The 18,067-nt window shown below is 43.1% G+C and overlaps 1 protein-coding gene across 6 annotated transcripts in view; it reads right to left on the bottom strand.

Annotated features, from left to right (window-relative positions):
* amot (angiomotin) overlaps nt 1-18,067 on the bottom strand; it is a 44,291-nt gene that overhangs the window by 3,656 nt on the left and 22,568 nt on the right. For all 6 annotated transcript variants that reach the window (XM_039618222.1, XM_039618227.1, XM_039618226.1 and 3 more), the window contains 6 exons: nt 16,327-16,472; nt 14,224-14,373; nt 7,682-7,878; nt 4,875-5,003; nt 3,603-3,835; nt 3,210-3,464 (listed from right to left, as the gene is read on the bottom strand). In XM_039618222.1, coding sequence (XP_039474156.1) covers nt 3,210-3,464; nt 3,603-3,835; nt 4,875-5,003; nt 7,682-7,878; nt 14,224-14,373; nt 16,327-16,472 — 1,110 coding nt within the window. The remainder of the gene's footprint in view (nt 1-3,209; nt 3,465-3,602; nt 3,836-4,874; nt 5,004-7,681; nt 7,879-14,223; nt 14,374-16,326; nt 16,473-18,067) is intronic.

Here is an 18,067-nt window from a genome sequence, read left to right as displayed (position 1 = left end):
TACATCACGTTACACAATATCACAACAAAATGTTACATTAACTGTGCTAATGTTGCCAGGAGTGTGTGTTGCATAAATACATGCTTTTAAATGATTTCTAAACCGTGGGCCACTACAGGTATTATTACTGTAGGATCTTTACCTTTATAAAGCACCTCGTAACAGGTTATTGTATACTCTCAAAACAGATTACTTGCTTCATTCACACAATATAAAATGATGCCAAAGTGGAAAGAACGCTCGCTTGGAATTTGTTAAAAATAAAGCCCAAAATATAACAGAAGTATTCAGGCTATTTGCTCAGTACTGTGCGCTACAGCCTCGAGTCTTTATGAGTATGATTCTAAGGTTGGCAAACCTATTGTTGGGCACTTTCCCCCATTTTGCTTTGCAGAACCTTTATCAGGCTCAGGTCTGGGCTCTGGCTGGCCCACCCAAGGACATTCACTGAGTGGTCCTGAAGACACTCATTTCTTATGTTGGCTGGGTGCTTAGGGTCACTGCCCCCAGTATGGGGGTCAAGAGGTCATCATCAAGTCTCTGTACATTACTGGATTCATCTTTCCGTCTCCCAGTGCTGCAGCTGAGAAATATCCCCACAGAACCACGCTTCATTGTAGGGATTTTATTGGCCAAGTGATGAGTGGTAGAGCTCTGCGATTTGACAAAATATATGCAAGGTAAAGACCCTACAATATTACAAAAAAAAAAACAATCAAGTAACCCCCACCGAGCAAGTGCTTTGGTGACAGTGAGAATGAAAAACTCCCTTTTAACAGGAAGAATCCTCCAGCAGAACCAGGCTCAGGGAGGGGCGGGGCCATCTGCCATGACCAGTTGGGGTGAGTGGACAAAGTCACCTGATCCAGCCCTAACTATATGCTTTAGCAAAAAGGAAAGTTTTAAGCCTAATCTTAAAAGTACAGATAGTTTAGATTTTGGAGACAGACACTATGTATCAGATGACGATATTAAAACGTCTGTTGGTTCATATTATGTTTGCTCTACTGTTTATTTTGTACTGTTTACTACAATAGCCCCTTGTCCATTAGTACGACTTGGATCGACTTGCCGCAGTTTTCCATTAGGTGATAGTACCTGGTACAAGGTACTAAAATAGTACCTGCTCGGGTTCCAAGTGATCCGAGCAGGTACTAAAATGTGATGTCATCAGACTGCATGCCACTGATTGGCTGGTCAGTGGCATCACTCCATGAGTCATGAGAGTGAACTTTTATTAGATCGGTGAAGAATTGTGTTTCTCGTGGTCTGAGAATCCTTTAGGTGCTTTCTGGGAAACTCCAGGTGAGCTGTCACCTTCCACTGAAGAGTGGCCTCAGTCTGACCACTCTACCATACAGGCCTGATTGGTGGAGTGCTGCAGAAATGGTTGGACTTCTGGAAGGTTCTCTGTCCACAGAGCAACACTGGAGCTCTGTCCGAGTGACCATCAGGTTCTTGGACACCTCCAGCTCTAGGTAGAGTCCTGGTGGCTCCAAATATCTCCCATCTATGCATGATGGAGTCCACTGTACTCAATGGGGCCTTCAATGCTGCAGAATTCTTTCTGTACCCTTCTCCAGACATGTGCCTCGATACAATCCTGTCACTGAGGTCTACATACAGTTCCTTGGAACCTAATGGCTCGGTTGGTGCTCTGATATGGACTCAACTATGGGACCTTATGCAGAGAGGAGCTTACTTTCCAAATCAAGTCCAGTAAACTGAATTTACCACAGGTGGACTCCAATCAAGTTGTAGACACATCTGACAGATGAACAGTGGAAACAGGAAGCACCTTAGCTCAGATCTGAATGTCATGACAAAGGCTGTGAGTGCATGTAAAGGCTGTAACATGACAAACAGTGGAACAAGTGAAGCGAGGTAAATACTGTGTGGATGCACAGTAAAAACCGTCTGTACCTTTGTGATAGTATGAAATGAATAAAGCTCATATGTTTACACAGTGAGAACTGTGTAAAGATTTTGATAGATAAATAAAGCATCTATCCTTTTTGTAAACGGGGTTGTTCGAGTCCTGCAGCCTATCCCAGCCATTATGGGATGAAATGTGGGCTATGCCCTGGACAGACCGTCAGTTTATCGCAGGGCCAAACTACAGACTATATATAACATGCATTTCTTTGGCCTGCAGGAGAAACCTGAAGAGAACCCATGAAGCCTCACAGAGAACTCACAAGCTTCACACAGAATGGCCCCAGCCGACTGGCAGATACAAATCCAGGTCACCCTGGTCTTGAGATGATGGTGCTAACTCTGCGTCACTGTGTTGTAGAAGAACAAGGAATATTTGCTCCTCAGCCCTTCTGAGATTAGGATTTTTGTCAATTTTATAGTGCACTACTTAAAAAAAATTACAGGAACACTGATCAGAGTACAGCAACTGGTCAGGTAAACTTCTGGGATGTTGATCTGGTCAATTAAGTAGCAGAGGGGGTTGTAAATCAGGGTCAGCTGCTTTGGTGTCAATGAAATTAACAACAGGTGCACACGTAGAGGGACAGGAATGGTTTTCACTCCCCGTCTTTATGCTGGTGCAGCAGGTTCTGGGTTCCTCCTGGTGCACAACAATCTCCAGCCTCAAGTGACTCTGTCATCACTTGAGGCTGGAGGTTTCTTCATCCTCCAAATTGATGACCAATGACTGACTCACCTTACCTAAATCCAATAGAGGTCCATATCTGTATCTGTATGTATGTATTTTTGGCCTTTATTTAATAGGACAGTGAAGAATCAACAGGGAGGGAGAGAGAGAGAGGAAGACATGCGGCAAAGGGCCGTCTGATGTGTTAATGTTTTTTTAATATGGAAGAATGAGACGTTATTTCTCAAAGGTCCAGTTGACCCTGAACCACAGGGGTGGCTTTGCAAAGCCAGCTAGCTCGTCCAGGCTGCATGTGGCGTTATCCTTGGACAATCTTATGCTAATGCTTAGGTAATGTGTGGCAGATCTAAAGCATTTAAAGGTATAGAATAAAGCTATAGAATAAAGCGCTGTAAGGATGTGACTGTAAATGGGTGAGTGTGGCTTGTAGTAGAAAAAGCTCTTACATGCTCACTACGAGTAGAAACGAACTATGAAATACTCATGTCTTTACTTTCCAGTGCACAAAAAGGAAGCATGTGTACCGACTTCTGTTTCGAAGGTAAAATACAGCTGGCTGTGTGTCTGTCACAAAGAGGCTGACCTGCTATGCGGTCAGGGATGTAGACGGGGCTGGGACTGGACAGGCGAGCTGGCAGCGTCATGCTCTGCAGAGCTGGAGTGCTGGGCTTGCTGGTGTCCTGACTGTGGCCCTTGTCGGTCTGCGTGTAACTGTCTCTGCTGCCTGTCTTTGAGTGTCCTGCAGTCATCGGTGTGGAAGGAAAGACCGGGGAGGGAGACGACGACATCGACTCTGTCCTGAGAGACTCCATGCGAAACTCGGGACTGAGCAGAACCCCTAGAGGAACATGAAAACAAGTGCTCCTCAGAAATAGTGTCAGTGGCCCAGCGGCGTGACATCCCACCCGTAGAACCTTGTCATGTACATGAAATAGTCACATGGGCTAAAACCTCTACACCGACTGCTGCTTCTTACCCAGACTGCCCTTCCAACTCGTGTCCTTACGTTCTTCAGTGATTGGTGAGCTACTCAGTCCCAAGTTGTGAGAGAGCAATCCAGAACCACCAGTGTTGGAGATGGACATCAAGGACTTGGAGGGCCTCATGGCAGATGGTGCATCAGACTTAACAGGCTCCTTCCTAGAGCGCTGGTGAAGCACCTTAATCATGGCGTCCTTTTCAATAATCTGGGCATGCAGATTCTTTATCCTGGATCAGGGCAGACGGAGCCACAGTTAATGTCTGGCTGTGAGACCAGACTGAAACTAAATCATGGATTGCTTTTTATGATAAATGATTTCTTATTTTAAAGTTACACTAAAAACAACTTAGCTCAATAGAATAAACACAATATGTACTTGAATTTATATAACGCTTCTCTAGTCTTACTGACCACTAAACTCCTAAGACCCGAACTCTTTCATGGCATGCATTTTTAATTTCTCTTTGCCATTTGGGCTGATTGTTTTTACATTCATCAGGCCCCAAAGAACTATCCTTTTACCCGATTTTTGTTTCTGAGAAAAAGGAGTTCCACATATGAGGACATTTGCTTTCGGGGTGGCTGTAGCTCAGGAGGCAGAGCAGGTCACCTACTGATCAGAAGGTTGGTGGTTCGATCCCTGGCTCCTCCACTCTGCATGCCAAGTGTTCCTGAGCAAGATACTAACCACAAGTTGCTCTCCGATGCATCCATCGGAGTGTGAATGTCGTTAGAAAAGCACTCAGTTTAGAGTAAGTGCTTGTGAGTATGGGTGTGAATGTGCCATGTTGTATACAGCACTTTGAGTACTCCGGGCTATATAAGAATCACTCCATTTACCATTTGTTTTAAAATTCGATAGCACAGTGGCAGTATGATGTCCTCGTAAGTGGATTTCAGGCCCTTGTAGAGCAAAGTTTAGTATTGTGGTCTAGACAACCCAAAATGTGAAGTCCACATATGTGGACGCCAGGTCCAAGTGGTTAAAGGACACAAACAGCTGAGAAAGTTAAAAACAGTAGAATAAAGAATAAGCTTGATTAAATGGAAGATACAAAAATAAGTGAAGCCTAAATATAATACAATAGCTTCAATCTACAATGAAAGTAGGTATTGTGGTATGAAGTGGTAACACTTTTCTATACCCGAATGCTTTCACACCATATATACAGCTCTGCATAGAACCAGTCCATGACGCTCTCTCAGGCTCCATCTGTTTGCACACCTTGACATAATCAAACAGCCCTTTGCAGAAGAGCAGTTTACCTGCTTTCCATGTCCAGACAGCGCCGATTGGCCATCAGAATCTCCTCCTCTTCCTTCTGGATTCGAGCCTCCACTGACGTGTCATAGCTGCTGCTAGGAGAGTGGCTGATCATTGTAGCAGACGTATCCCTGCACAAACAAGGATAGGTTCAGGAGTGGCTCACACCCATCCTGGAGTTTCTCTTAAACAGACTGTTGGTCCTCATTGTTCCGAGGATGAAGACTGGATGATCTCATCCAGGAAAACACAATGACTGCCTCTCAGGTGAGCAGCAACCTTCTTTGGATAGGAGCTCCGGAACAGGTGTAGAGCTACAGTTTTAGAATTGGCTCTTGTTGGTAATGATGCACCCTTTCTCTGTGCAATGGGTTTGGCAGGGCTTGCAAAATTGCTAGCCCGACGTAATTTAGCCCGACGTCCCGGGGCAGCGATTTTTCCAGTCGGGCTACCAAAATCTATCTCAGCCCTGCCCGTCGGGCTATCATAGGAAGGAAAAATATGTGTCAATGCTTTTGCATTTTCTTTCGCAAATGTAGCTGAGTAATTATGTCATTGGCATCGATGAGCCTCTGCCAATATGTGACACATTGAAATCGCGTTTGAATTTGTGCTTGTTTTTCACTTTCACTTTGCGATCGTGCAAACGGTGTATAGAGAGCGGCAGCACTGATTGGTGAGTGACGATTAATTGCGCACCAGTTCCTCTGACATCGTCTTATCACTCATTAGCTACTATTCAAATGTGACAAGTGAAATCTCCCACAGCAAGCTTAAACATGTGAGAGGTTGATTGCGCAGAGAATCGCTGACCGTTATGTGAGTGCGTGTGTAAAAGCAGCAGGATTTACACCGGTATTTTAGTTCTGCTGAGCCAAATAAGACAGGTCAGGGTGAAGAAGGGGCAGCCAAATAAAAGCCGACCACAAAACGGAAAAGTTTTGACAAATCAGACTGAGGCAAAAAGAAAGCTCAGCTTTTTTGGTTTCATGGACAAAAGAATTTATGTGGCTGGAATATGACGAGCTATCTTTCCCAGAACAAACAGCAATTGCAAAAAACATACTAAAAATAAACCAAGCACAAGAAGAAGTCCTGAAAAATCTTTCCAAAGCGTACTATGTTGCAAAGAGTGAACTACCATTGTCAAAATGTAGCAGTCTTTGCAAACTTCAAAAAGCAAATGGCCTCAATCTTGGTTCCACTTGCCTCTTACCCTTGACTTCAGTGGAAATTTCAGATTCAGGATCTGACACAGACTGATTCATGTTCTACACAGTTCTTGCAAGTTCATAGAAATTTCTGTTCAATTAGAAACAAGTATTTGAGTTGATGATTGTAATTTTTATACAGTTGTTGTGATTTGTATTTTAATAATTTTCTGATTAATTTTTGTTTCCGTTACAATATTATACTTTATAATATTGTAAAGGAAACAAAACATTAAAAAATTGCTCTCTTTTTTATTCGGGCTACTTAAATTTATTTTGGGCTACCAAAAACTGAAGAGGGCCTGCCCGAAGGGCTACCAGGGATTTTGAAATTTTGCGAGCCCTGGTTTGGCCATATTGTACCTTCCGCCAACAGGTGCGTAATAGCATGAACTACAGCAGTGGTTACATTTCTGACATTTTTTAACGTCTCAGGCAGATAATATTTAAACATTAAATATCTACTATTATCTAGTTATTGGGAGGTAGACTGTTATGTATTTGCTCTGGTTTAACAGCTGCCACAAAGCTACGAAACCAGAGTTCGTTGTTAAAAATGAAACACAAAAATTTAAATAGCAGGTTAAATAAAGTGTGTAACTACCCCATCAAGCCTAAGGCTCTTATTTCTCCTCACTCTCCAAGTCCTCCGTCATCCAATCTGCTGTCTGCATTATTCTCTTACTACGCACCAGTCTACTGCTGTGTGCAGCGTTGTCGCCCCCTTTTTTTATTTTTAAAAATGACATCTGACAAGAAAACCTAATTTCTGCTGTTCAATACCAAAGAAATTTAAACTTTTACAAATTCTGCCAAAAGCTAAACGTGTAGCCTCTAACAAACCTCTGTGACTCTGCTCTGCTTCACTTCAGCAGCATCAGCTAATGTTCACATGCTGAGTCATGGTTTTCTTCAGTTTGTGATCTATTACAGAGTATTTATTTATTATTTATTTTTTTTAATTTATACATAGATATAAAAATATGGATATGTACTGATAAATGATCATAATTATAGTATTTCTGACTGTCTGAGTCAAAATCGAATTGAATCAGTTATAGATCACTGACGATTCCCAGCCCTAGTGTCCAGCCACAGCTGATGTTTGGTGGCCACAGACTGAATGGGCAGTACAGCTGCTGCGCCTCTTGTCCAGAGAAGCTCAGATGGCTGTGCTGAGTTTTGCGGGGTTTCCTATGGTCCCAAAAAATTGAGAGAAACATTTTGTCCAAGTGACTTCTTCAGTCTCAGCTAAATGCAGGTTTCCTCAACCTTATAGTACAGAAACTGACCTCCCAGCCCACAGTTCATTCAGTGGTGCTAGTTTCAGTCATTATGCAAATGTCCTGTTTATAAGGTTGGAAACCTGCAGTCAGTTGAGACTGAAGAAGTCACCTGGATGACTGAGGAAACGTTTCTCCCACTGAAAACATCCAGATGAACAGAATCAACTTTTGGGATTTCCTTACCTGGATGACTGAGCACACACCAAGACATTTTAAACATCTCGTGTTTCAACAACCTCACTACTAAGACAAGCAATAACTTTGTTGAGAGAGAGTATGAAACAAAGAAAACTTGAAACATTTGACATGTACCTCTGAGTAGCAACAGATGCTGCAGCATCCAGGGCGAACTGCCTCATTACACTTTCCTCTAAATACTTCTGCTCCCACTTGGTCATGTCAGCCTCCAGAGCCAGAATCCGTTCCTCCTTCTCCCTCAGGTGTTCCATCAGAGCTGTGGTGTTATATTCTGACGAGATCACACCACTGGTTTGAGCACCACCTTGACGCTGGAAGACATATATTTCTGTTTATTTTATATACACACACACACACACACACACACACACACACACACACACACACACACACACACACACACACACACACACACACACACACACACACACACACACACACACACACACACACACACACACACACACACACACACACACACACACACACACACACACACACACACACACAATAATAATAATAACTTTATTTATAAAGCGCTTTCAAACAAAGTGCTGTACAACTATTTAAAACTAAAAAGATAAGTAAAATAAAAGCGATACATAGCAATACAGGTAAAAGACACAATACAAGTTAAAAACAGTAAAAATTGAAAAACTAAAAGCAATAGAATTAAGACATGTAAGATAGGGTGAACAAATGTGTCTTCAGCTTAGTTTTAAAAACCTCCACAGAGCATGCCTGCCGAATATCTTGAGGGAGGTTGTTCCACAGAAACGGGGCACGAAAAGAAAAAGCACGCTCTCCAGTTGTCTTTTTTCTGGCTCTAGGAACCTTCAGAAGGCCAGAGTCCTGAGATCGGAGAGCACGGGATGGAACATAAAGATGTAAAAGGTCGGAGAGGTATGTAGGTGCCAATCTGTTTAAAGCCTTGTAGGTGAGCAGCAGGACCTTAAAATCTGCTCGAACCTGACAAGGTAGCCAATGCAGAGAGTTCAGTACAGGCGTAATGTGCTTAAATTTCCCAGTCCTTGTTAAAATGCGAGCAGATGCATTTTGCACCATCTGTAAACCTCTAAAACTTTTCTTTGGTAGCCCAGAAAGAAGAGCGTTACAATAATCAATACGTGAAGACACAAATGCATGGACAAGAACCTCTGCAGTGTCGCTTGACAAAACTTGTCTGATTCTGGCTATGTTCCTCAAATGATAAAAGGCAGTGTTTGTTATCTCTTTTACATGAGACTCGAAAGAGAGCACCATGTCGAACCACACGCCCAAGTTTTTTACCTTGTCCCTGCAATTTATGACACTGTCTTCAATTCTCAAGATGAAATTTTGGGACAAGTGCTGAAATCTGTGTGGCCCAATGACCATCAACTCTGTCTTATCAGTATTTAGGAGCAAGAAATTATCCAATAACCAGCCCTTAATTGCAGATAGACAAGATTCTAGTTTAGAGACTTCAGCACAATTTCCAATGGTTAAAGGAACATTAAGCTGCAGGTCATCAGCGTAACAATGAAAGGTTACATTAAAAGAACGTAAAAGAACACCAAGAGGCAGCAGGTACATAGAAAACAGCAATGGTCCAAGTACAGAGCCCTGAGGGACCCCGTGCCTCACTGCACAGGTCTCGGAGAGATCATTTTTAAAACTAACAGTCTGAGACCTCCCAGACAGGTAAGATCTCAGCCACGATAAAACATTTCCTGTAATTCCAATAAAATGTTCAAGCCTATCCAATAAAATACAGTGATCCACAGTGTCAAACACAGCACTTAGATCCAGCAGTAATAAAACTGAAGTGCGATCGTTGTCTGCATTTACCAGCAGATCATTTACCACTTTTACTAAAGCGGTTTCTGTGGAGTGATTTGGTCTAAAAGCAGACTGAAATGGTTCAAACAGATTGCTTGTTGACAAATACTCAGTGAGCTGCTTAAAAACCACTTTTTCAAAGACTTTAGATAAAAAAGACAGATGTGAGATGGGTCTATAGTTTCCGACCATGTCAACAACAAGGTTTTTTCAAGATTGGCACTACCACAGCTGATTTATAACATTCAGGGAAGACTCCAGTCATCAATGAAATATTTAAAAGAAACAGAATGTAGGGTCCTAATGCTGACCACAGTTCCTTTATAACCCAGGCTGGTAGAGGATCCAAAGAACAGGTTGTACATCGAGCTGCTTTTACAACCTTAGTTAATCCAGACAGAGAAATAACCTTGAAGTCAGAGAACAGTTTATCAGCTCCAGCAGGCAAAGCAGCCGAGTAGTCTAATGAACAGCTTGAGGAGGGAGTAATCTGATTCCTAAGTGTTTCAGCCCTGTCTCTGAAAAACGTAAGAAAGTCATGAACTATCAAATTAGAACAGCAGAGAGTTGATTTACTCTCTGTAAGTTGCGACACTGTGTTGAATAAGAGTTTTGAGTTATGTTTATGACTCATGATGAGATTTGAGAAATAATTTGCTTTCGCTGTCGACATCGCTGATTGAAGAGAAGATAATGAGTCCTTCCAAGCCTGGAGAAATACTTCTAGTCTGGAAGATCTCCAGTGACGCTCTGCTTTTCTACAAATTCTTCTCAAGTTCAAGAGCTCCTCATTTAACCAAGGCATAGGGTTCCTTTTTTGACATTTTATATACAGGCACATGGGTCAATACATGAGCGGGGCACAGAAAGGGATTGGCAAGAATACCAGAGGCGCAAAACACCAGCTACTGGTAGACAGAACAGTCAGCCGAGACTGCAAGACCAGACTGACCAACCTGTGCACTGCCTGGATTGATTACAAGAAGGCCTATGACTCAATGCCCCACAGCTGGATACTGGAATGCCTAGAACTGTACAAGATCAACAGGACCCTAAGAGCCTTCATCAGGAACTCAATGGGGATGTGGCGTACAACACTAGAGGCCAACTCCAAGCCCATAGCACAAGTCACCATCAAGTGCGGGATCTACCAAGGAGATGCTCTGTCCCCACTGCTGTTCTGCATAGGCCTGAACCCCCTCAGTGAGATCATTGACAAGACTGGCTACGGATACCGACTACGGAACGGATTCTTGGATGTTCGTTGTCTCATCCTGGACTGTGGTGCTGACACTCACCAGTCCCCGGCCCCCTTCCTTCCGCTTAGCGTACAGCCTCAGGGTGCTGGACTTGGGGTGAAACCCTCCATGCATGGTCAGGAGCTTTCTTGTCTTTATTTCAGTGGCTTCTATCTCCTCCTTTGGCCAGCCTATTACCCCAGCAGGGTACCTGATCACGGGCAGGGCGTAGGTGTTGATGGCCCGGATCTTGTTCTTACCGTTCAGCTGACTCCTCAGGACTTGCCTGACCCTCTGCAGGTACTTGGTGGTTGCAGCTTTCCTAGCGCCCTCTTCATGGTTCCCATTCACCTGCGGGATCCCCAGGTACTTGTAACTGTCCTCTATGTCTGCAATGTTGCCTTCTGGTAGTTCAATCCCCTCAGTTCTGACTCCCTTCCCTCTCTTTGTTACCATCCGACTACACTTCTCCAGCCCGAATGACATCCTGATGTCATTGCTGTATATCCTGGTAGTGTGGATCGGTGAATCGATGTCTTGTTCACTCTTGGCATACAGCTTGATGTCATCCATGTACAGGAGGTGGCTGACAACTGCTCCGTTCCATAGTCGGTATCCATAGCCAGTCTTGTTAATGATCTCACTGAGGGGGTTCAGGCCTATGCAGAACAGCAGTGGGGACAGAGCATCTTCTTGGCAGATCCCGCACTTGATGGTGACTTGTGCTATGGGCTTGGAGTTGGCCTCTAGTGTTGTACGCCACATCCCCATTGAGTTCCTGTTCTCTTATTGTTCCCTTGCCACTGAGAGTACACCTTTGCTGGTTCTGTGGAGAACAGCTGGTTTATTCTCCTGCCTTCTATCTCTCTGGTGTACCTCCTCAAGCAGCTGGCCAAGGCTGTGAGTCTTTGCTTGGCAGTTTCCAAGGCCTCAGGTATGGACAGCTTGCTGTATTTTTTATGCACCTTCTTTGTCGCACCTTTCTGCAACTCCGTTAGTTGGCTAACCTCCCTCCGTGCTACTTTGATCTTGCCCTCTAGCCACCTCCTCCATGGAGGGTACTGCTCCTTGTGGCTGTTCAACTTATAGTCAAGCATCTCACTGATCACTGCTGCCGTATTATAGATCAGCTTGTTAGTCTCGGTAATGGTGGCTGTAGGTATCATCCGTAGTGCTGCATTAACATCATCTAGCAGACCTTCTGAGGGTACTTCATGTAATCTTGGTATCCATCCATCCATCCATCCATCCATCCATCCATCCATCCATCCATCCATCCATCCACATATACACACACACTCTACTGGTCAAAAGTTTTAGAAGACCCCAATATTTCCAGTTTTTCATTGAAAATTATACAGTTTAATGTTCCATTGCACTCTGAAATGAAAGCACGGTACAAATAAGCAACTGGAGTGAAAGAATAAATCATGGAATCAGTTTATAGACCAAAGTCTATTCTAACCTTTGACTCATCAGAGCAGCCTCCTTTGGCAGATATAACAGCTGAACACAGCCGTGGCATTCTTTCCCAAACCAGCTCGATGGGGTTTTAGTCTGGAGACTGTGCTGGACACCTCCATGTTTCCAAGCTCACCATCTTGTTCTTTTTTCCTGGGGTAGTTCTGGCACAGCTTGGTCTTATGCTGTGGGTCATTATCTTGCTGTAGGATGAACCCCTGACCGAGCAGAGGCTACTGCATGGTGCTGCTGAATGCTGTGGTAGCTGTTTTGGTTCAGGGTGCCTCTCACTCTGTACGAGTCACCGACCCTGGATCCAGCAAACAGCCCCAGACTGTCACACTTCCTCCTCCATGTTTGACAGTTGATGCCACAAACTGTGGAACCATCCTTTCACCTACTCCACGGCGTACAAAGATCCTGCGTGATGAACTGAAGATTTCAAATGTTGATCCATCAGTCCATAAAACCTTCTTTTAGTCTTCAGTAGTCCAATGTTTCATGACCCAGACAAGCCTCTTTGTCTTATTCTGACGTCTGGCTTTCTTGCTGCAGCTCGTCCTGTCAAACCTGCAGCTCGAAGTCTTCTCTCAGTTGAATTTGAGACTTGCTTACTACGACCACTATTACTCTGTGCTTGAAGCTGTTGTCCTGTGAGCCGCCGATCACACAAGCTGTTAACTCTCAGAAACTTGTCCTCTGATTCAGTCGTGTCTTTGGGTCTGCAGACCTCTTCCTGTCACAGTTTGTTTCTGAGCCTTTCATGCTGAAGGAAACTGTGCTCACTGACACTTTGACTTTCTTTGCAGTCTCTCTATAGGACAGACCTACATTTATAAGTGTTATGATGGTCTCTCTTCTATTGTTAATCGCCTTTTTCTCACCATTTCTGTAGCAACACACTACTTTCTGCAGTACAATACTGTTCAACTGATGCTCACGAGGGCACATCAGGGTGTTCCAACACTGCTTTTATGCAGACAGAGGGGGCTGGAAGTAATCCAGAGAAGTTGGAACACCTGTAGGAATTAGTAGCACCAGCTTTCAAGGCTGGATCAACCGCCATTGTTGCAGAACAGCTTTAAATTGTTAACCTATTTTTGTTCCCTGAAAAGGCCATTTTCTGAAATCTACATTATTTTACCTTTTTACCATTTCAAGCTATTCATTGGATTTGAACAACTTGAACTGAAATAAATAACTGGAAAAATTGGGGTTGTCTAAATCTTTGACTGTGGGCGGTCTATCCTTCAAGCTCGGGTCCTCTACCAGAGGCCTGGGAGCTTGAGGGTCCTGTGCAGTATCTTAGCTGTTCCTAGGAATGAGCTCTTCTGGACAGAGATGTTGTTCCTGGGATCTGCTGGAGCCACTCGCCTAGCTTGGGAATCACTGCACTGAGTGCTCTGATTACCGCTGGGACCACTGTTACCTTCACCCTCCACATCCTCTCTCGAGCTCTTCTCTGAGCCCTTGGTATTTCTCCAGCTTCTCGTGTTCCTTCTTCCTGATGTTGTTGTCATTCAGTATCGCTACATCGCTCACTACAGCCGTCTTCCTCTGCTTGTCCAACACCACTATGTCCGGTTGGTTAGCCAACCAAGATCCTGTGGGTTGGAAGTCCAATCTCGCTCATATCTGAGGTATGTGTGTATAACACACATGTGTAGATTTAGTATTTAACAGGCTTACTGAAATTTATAATATCCTGTACAAAAGCCAACGTTGCTCATGACAGCTTGAAGATGTCTCGAGCAAACTGTAAATGCGCTTGAACATGCTTTTATTTTTGGCAATGGAATCTTGCGTGGTATGGGTTACATTTTATTTTAGAAAATTGTACCTGCTGATTGCAGGACCACTTGTAGCTCTCCACAAGTGGTCCTTGGCTCTTGGACTAAATATTTTCACTCTTGTTAAGTATTTCTTAACCTTTTTAAAGTATTTGTTCTGTATTACAGCTGATAACCAAATGGCATAGTTCACCATTAAACAATTGCTCAATTATGCACCTTTATGACTGGAAGATCTTCATCTTCCAGTCATAAAGGTGCATAATAAAGTGGTAACAAATTGGTGGTAACAAATTACCCAGAATTCAGCAGGTAGGATAGGGAGTCAGCATATGTGGTATGTTACCTGTTGCATACGGAGTGACTCCAGCTCTCTTTCCAGTCTTGTACGAAGTCGGTGTTCAAGCTGTTCTCGCTTCTCACAGGCTGCCTGGAGTTGAGCCAGAGCCTGCTGCATCCTCTCCACCTTCTCTACGTAAACCTGCTTTTTCTTCAGCTGTGGATGCACACACACACACACACACACACACACACACACACATTATATTCCACTACTATTACAACCCTGTAATACTTTAAATTCTCATTCCATGCATCATTATGCTTAGCTGCACAGTCTGATCCTCTCAGTGATTTACATGAAACAATTATTCCAATCATATGACATCACTGAATCTCTAAGCAAATGTCAATCTGATAGATACACAGCCCATAATGTGGGAGCTCACCATTGACTGCAAACTGCTGCTGCAGATGAATATGTCACTAATGTGCAAAACCAGGAAAAGGAGGAATGCATGACATAGCAGCTCACTCCTGATCCATCACAGTTTACAGGTTTGTTTATTGTGTGTGAAGCACAGAAACACAGTGATACGTGTTCTTGTTGCTGGTTGGCTGTAGTGCACAATCCAATGAGAACTAAAATCCAGTGAGAAAGTGGACATCATCATCATCATCATCAGTAACCAATGTCATAAAAAGCAGGAAAATACTTGAATGCATGAGCATGTCATAGCAGTGGCTGTGACACTTGTGCTCATGTTAGTATAATGCTAACATGAGTGCAGCTGGGGTCCTCTGAAAGCCCACAGTAACAACAGAAATTCAGTTTAAAATTATGAGTTTGTTAAGTTACATATTTATAGAAATGTATTTATTTATATAAAAAGTGAATTAAAACTGGTAATAGGAGCTGGTTAGTTTGTGAGATCGCTCATTACTCTGACCTAAAGTCACTGCTCTTGTAGGGAAGTTTGTGCCCCAGTGGCTGGTGGCTCACACAGTGGCCTGGTAGCATTAGCCATTGATAGCCAACAGCCTGTGATGGGTATGTTTTCTGAATAAAACGTTTAAGGAAATAAACCACTCTCTCTCGTATCCTGATTGGGTGGGCCTCATCGGAGTTTCTCAACCACAACACTTTTGAATTTGAGAACGGCCACGCCTTTGTAACAGGGGAGTCAGCCAGCAGAGCCACTCCCTCCACGGTCAGGACCAATGAGATCATGAGCAGCTCCTGACAGGATAGAAGTTCCTTATTTATCATTTTGTGCCTGCAAAACTTCTCATGTTTGAGGTGAATATTTCTCCGTAATCACGAGCAAACGGTCTGTGAAATTTGTGTGTGAATGTGTGAAAATGGAAAGAGTGCTCATAAAACGTGTTCAAGGTCAAATGTGAACCTTGAACATGTTACTCATTACATGAGCTCTGAATATTACCAGGCTGTGTTCAGAGTGTGACCATAACCTGTCACGTTCTCAGAAACTCTTTTGTTTAGCTACACAAGCTTTATAGCTTTTTATGCACCGTATTTAAGCTACAGCTTAGTAACACTCCCACATGAAGGTCAGCTGTAAATGTACGGCACAGTTACTGGAGTCTGTATACATTCTGTTTGGATGTTTAACTTTCCCTTTTTTTATTTTCAGCTAGAAGAAAACCTATCAGGAAACCGATCAGTTACATTTGTAGGCTGATCTATTTAATCAATAGAAATAATTCCACTCTGATCGGCATACAAACTCATTCCCAGAGAACTAAACACACCGAACAATCCTAACGTTTACATTTATAAATGACAAACTGCGGCTGTCACATCAGAAACAAACAGGAACATCAGTCTGTACATTTGAGTGACTGCATTTATTTATCTCCTCGCACTGATCTAATGGCAACATGAAGGATCTCCTGCAGAATCTGTGCTTCATTATACTCATACATTATACTTCATTATATTTTTTTTTCTCAGAAAAGAATTAAAGGCTGATCTGCACCACTAAACTCACATGTCGTATGTACCATCACCTACAGGTACAGGAGACATTGTGTGTGTGTGTGGCTAAGCGCGTGTTCTTCATACACAGCCCTAGAAAAGTGTTTACTCAACATCTATAAATGTAATGCGTCTAAATCAGTGACAGCAGCGTAGTCAAAAACGTCATACCTCCTCCTCCAACTTGACGACTTTGGCCTGGGCATTGTTCAGCGCCTGGTCTCGGATCTCGATGTGCCTTCTCTGGTCCTCTGTGGTCGAGCGCAGTGCGTTCAGCTCCATCTCCAGCTTCTCCTTCTCACGCAGCGTTTCTTTGTCTGAGCACACACAGAAGGACATGAAACACTGAACACTTTCCTCACCACAGACATCACTACAGCAGACCTCATATACACACTTAATGACACATAAATGACTGACAGTTAACATTTGATGTCACACTAAACACAATTGTGTCAAACATGGATCAGCCCAACATCTTATATACATTTTATATTTATATAATCGTATATAAAATGATAACTCGTTGTAATTATCACTTTGTTTGTTATGACAGGCTGCACAAGAAAAATATCCAGCTTAAGATAAATTCCTGACATGATACGACTGGTTAGTGTGTGCACTGTCCTCTGATCAGGTGAACTTGGTGTCACAGCTTCACCAAGTGAGGCGACAGCACTGAAGTTTCCTTCATGCTTCCTTATCAGTGATCGTTGGTGTTGTTGCTATGATGTTCACACGAATTTCAAGGACGCACACTGTCAAGCACTGAGAAAACTCAACATGTGAATCTAACGAACATGTTCAAGCGTCCACTAGAAACGTAGTCAGTGAGCGTGAGGCTCCACATGCACATCTGTCAGCTGACAGTGTTTGCTGGCTCGTTCACAGAGAAACCCAACAAACCCCAAGTAAAGTGGAACAGGAGTCACTACTTGTTTGCACATCCGTCGTTGTCTCTGTGTTCGGATACTCCCCAACTGAGGCAGACACAACAGTAGAAAGCCCCTCCCACAGATAAGGGGCTGATTCAGTACAGCATTAAAGGGACGGTTTCACAACAAAACAGGAACAATACACATTTCTCAACTTCACACAAAGGAGTGATGTCAGTGCATTTTGCAGATTGAGAAAGAAAGGCTGGACACACTTTGATATAAACCCTGTCAGCGTGAAACCTACGACAGCAAAAAGAACAAGAGACAGGTCTCAGACAAACAAGCTTTAGATGAAGTCCACATAACGTCCCAAACAAGAATAATAACACTTCTCAAATCTCAAGATAATCAGTTTACACATAAACTGCTTGATGTAAGAATCAATGGGCTTCCTGACAGTTAGTTAGACAATAAATAAAATGAGGAAGGTTCACAGAATTTGTGAGGCTGTCTCTGATGTGCCAGGTTGAATGTCACAGTTTGTATAATGTTCTTAATTATTTTGAAGTTAATTGTGAGTCCAGGGGCCCGTTCTTCGTACCTCGCTAAGTAAGTTAGCCGGATTTGATTGTTGACGATTTCGCGTGATCTTGGATCGTTCGGTTCTCCGAAGCTCATCTGGGACTTGCTGTCATAGCAACAGATCCGTGGCGTAAACCTGCTCGGGAGCAGGTTTACTTTATGTAAACAGGATTAGATCGCGGCCACTCAGGTATGTCCGCTGCAGTTATATGAAAGCAAGAGCGATATTTCGCCACTGTTTGTCCATAAATAAATATTATCAATGTAACTAAAGATAATGCAGTATTTGATTCTTTTATTGATTTCATACAGATACATACAGGTCATTTCCGAAAAAAAGGGAAATGTACTATTAATCATTCTATTACATGTAGTAGATCATGTCAGATGTAATTCATATTTTAGAGTAGTAATAAAAATTACTTATTGTAATCAAGATGAGAGACCACGAC

This window comes from Oreochromis aureus, linkage group 10 (genome assembly GCF_013358895.1).
Source record: "Oreochromis aureus strain Israel breed Guangdong linkage group 10, ZZ_aureus, whole genome shotgun sequence".
Lineage (NCBI taxonomy): Eukaryota > Metazoa > Chordata > Actinopteri > Cichliformes > Cichlidae > Oreochromis > Oreochromis aureus.
The sequence above is the reverse complement of the archived record's forward strand: the minus strand, read 5'-3'. Positions and strand labels throughout refer to the sequence as shown.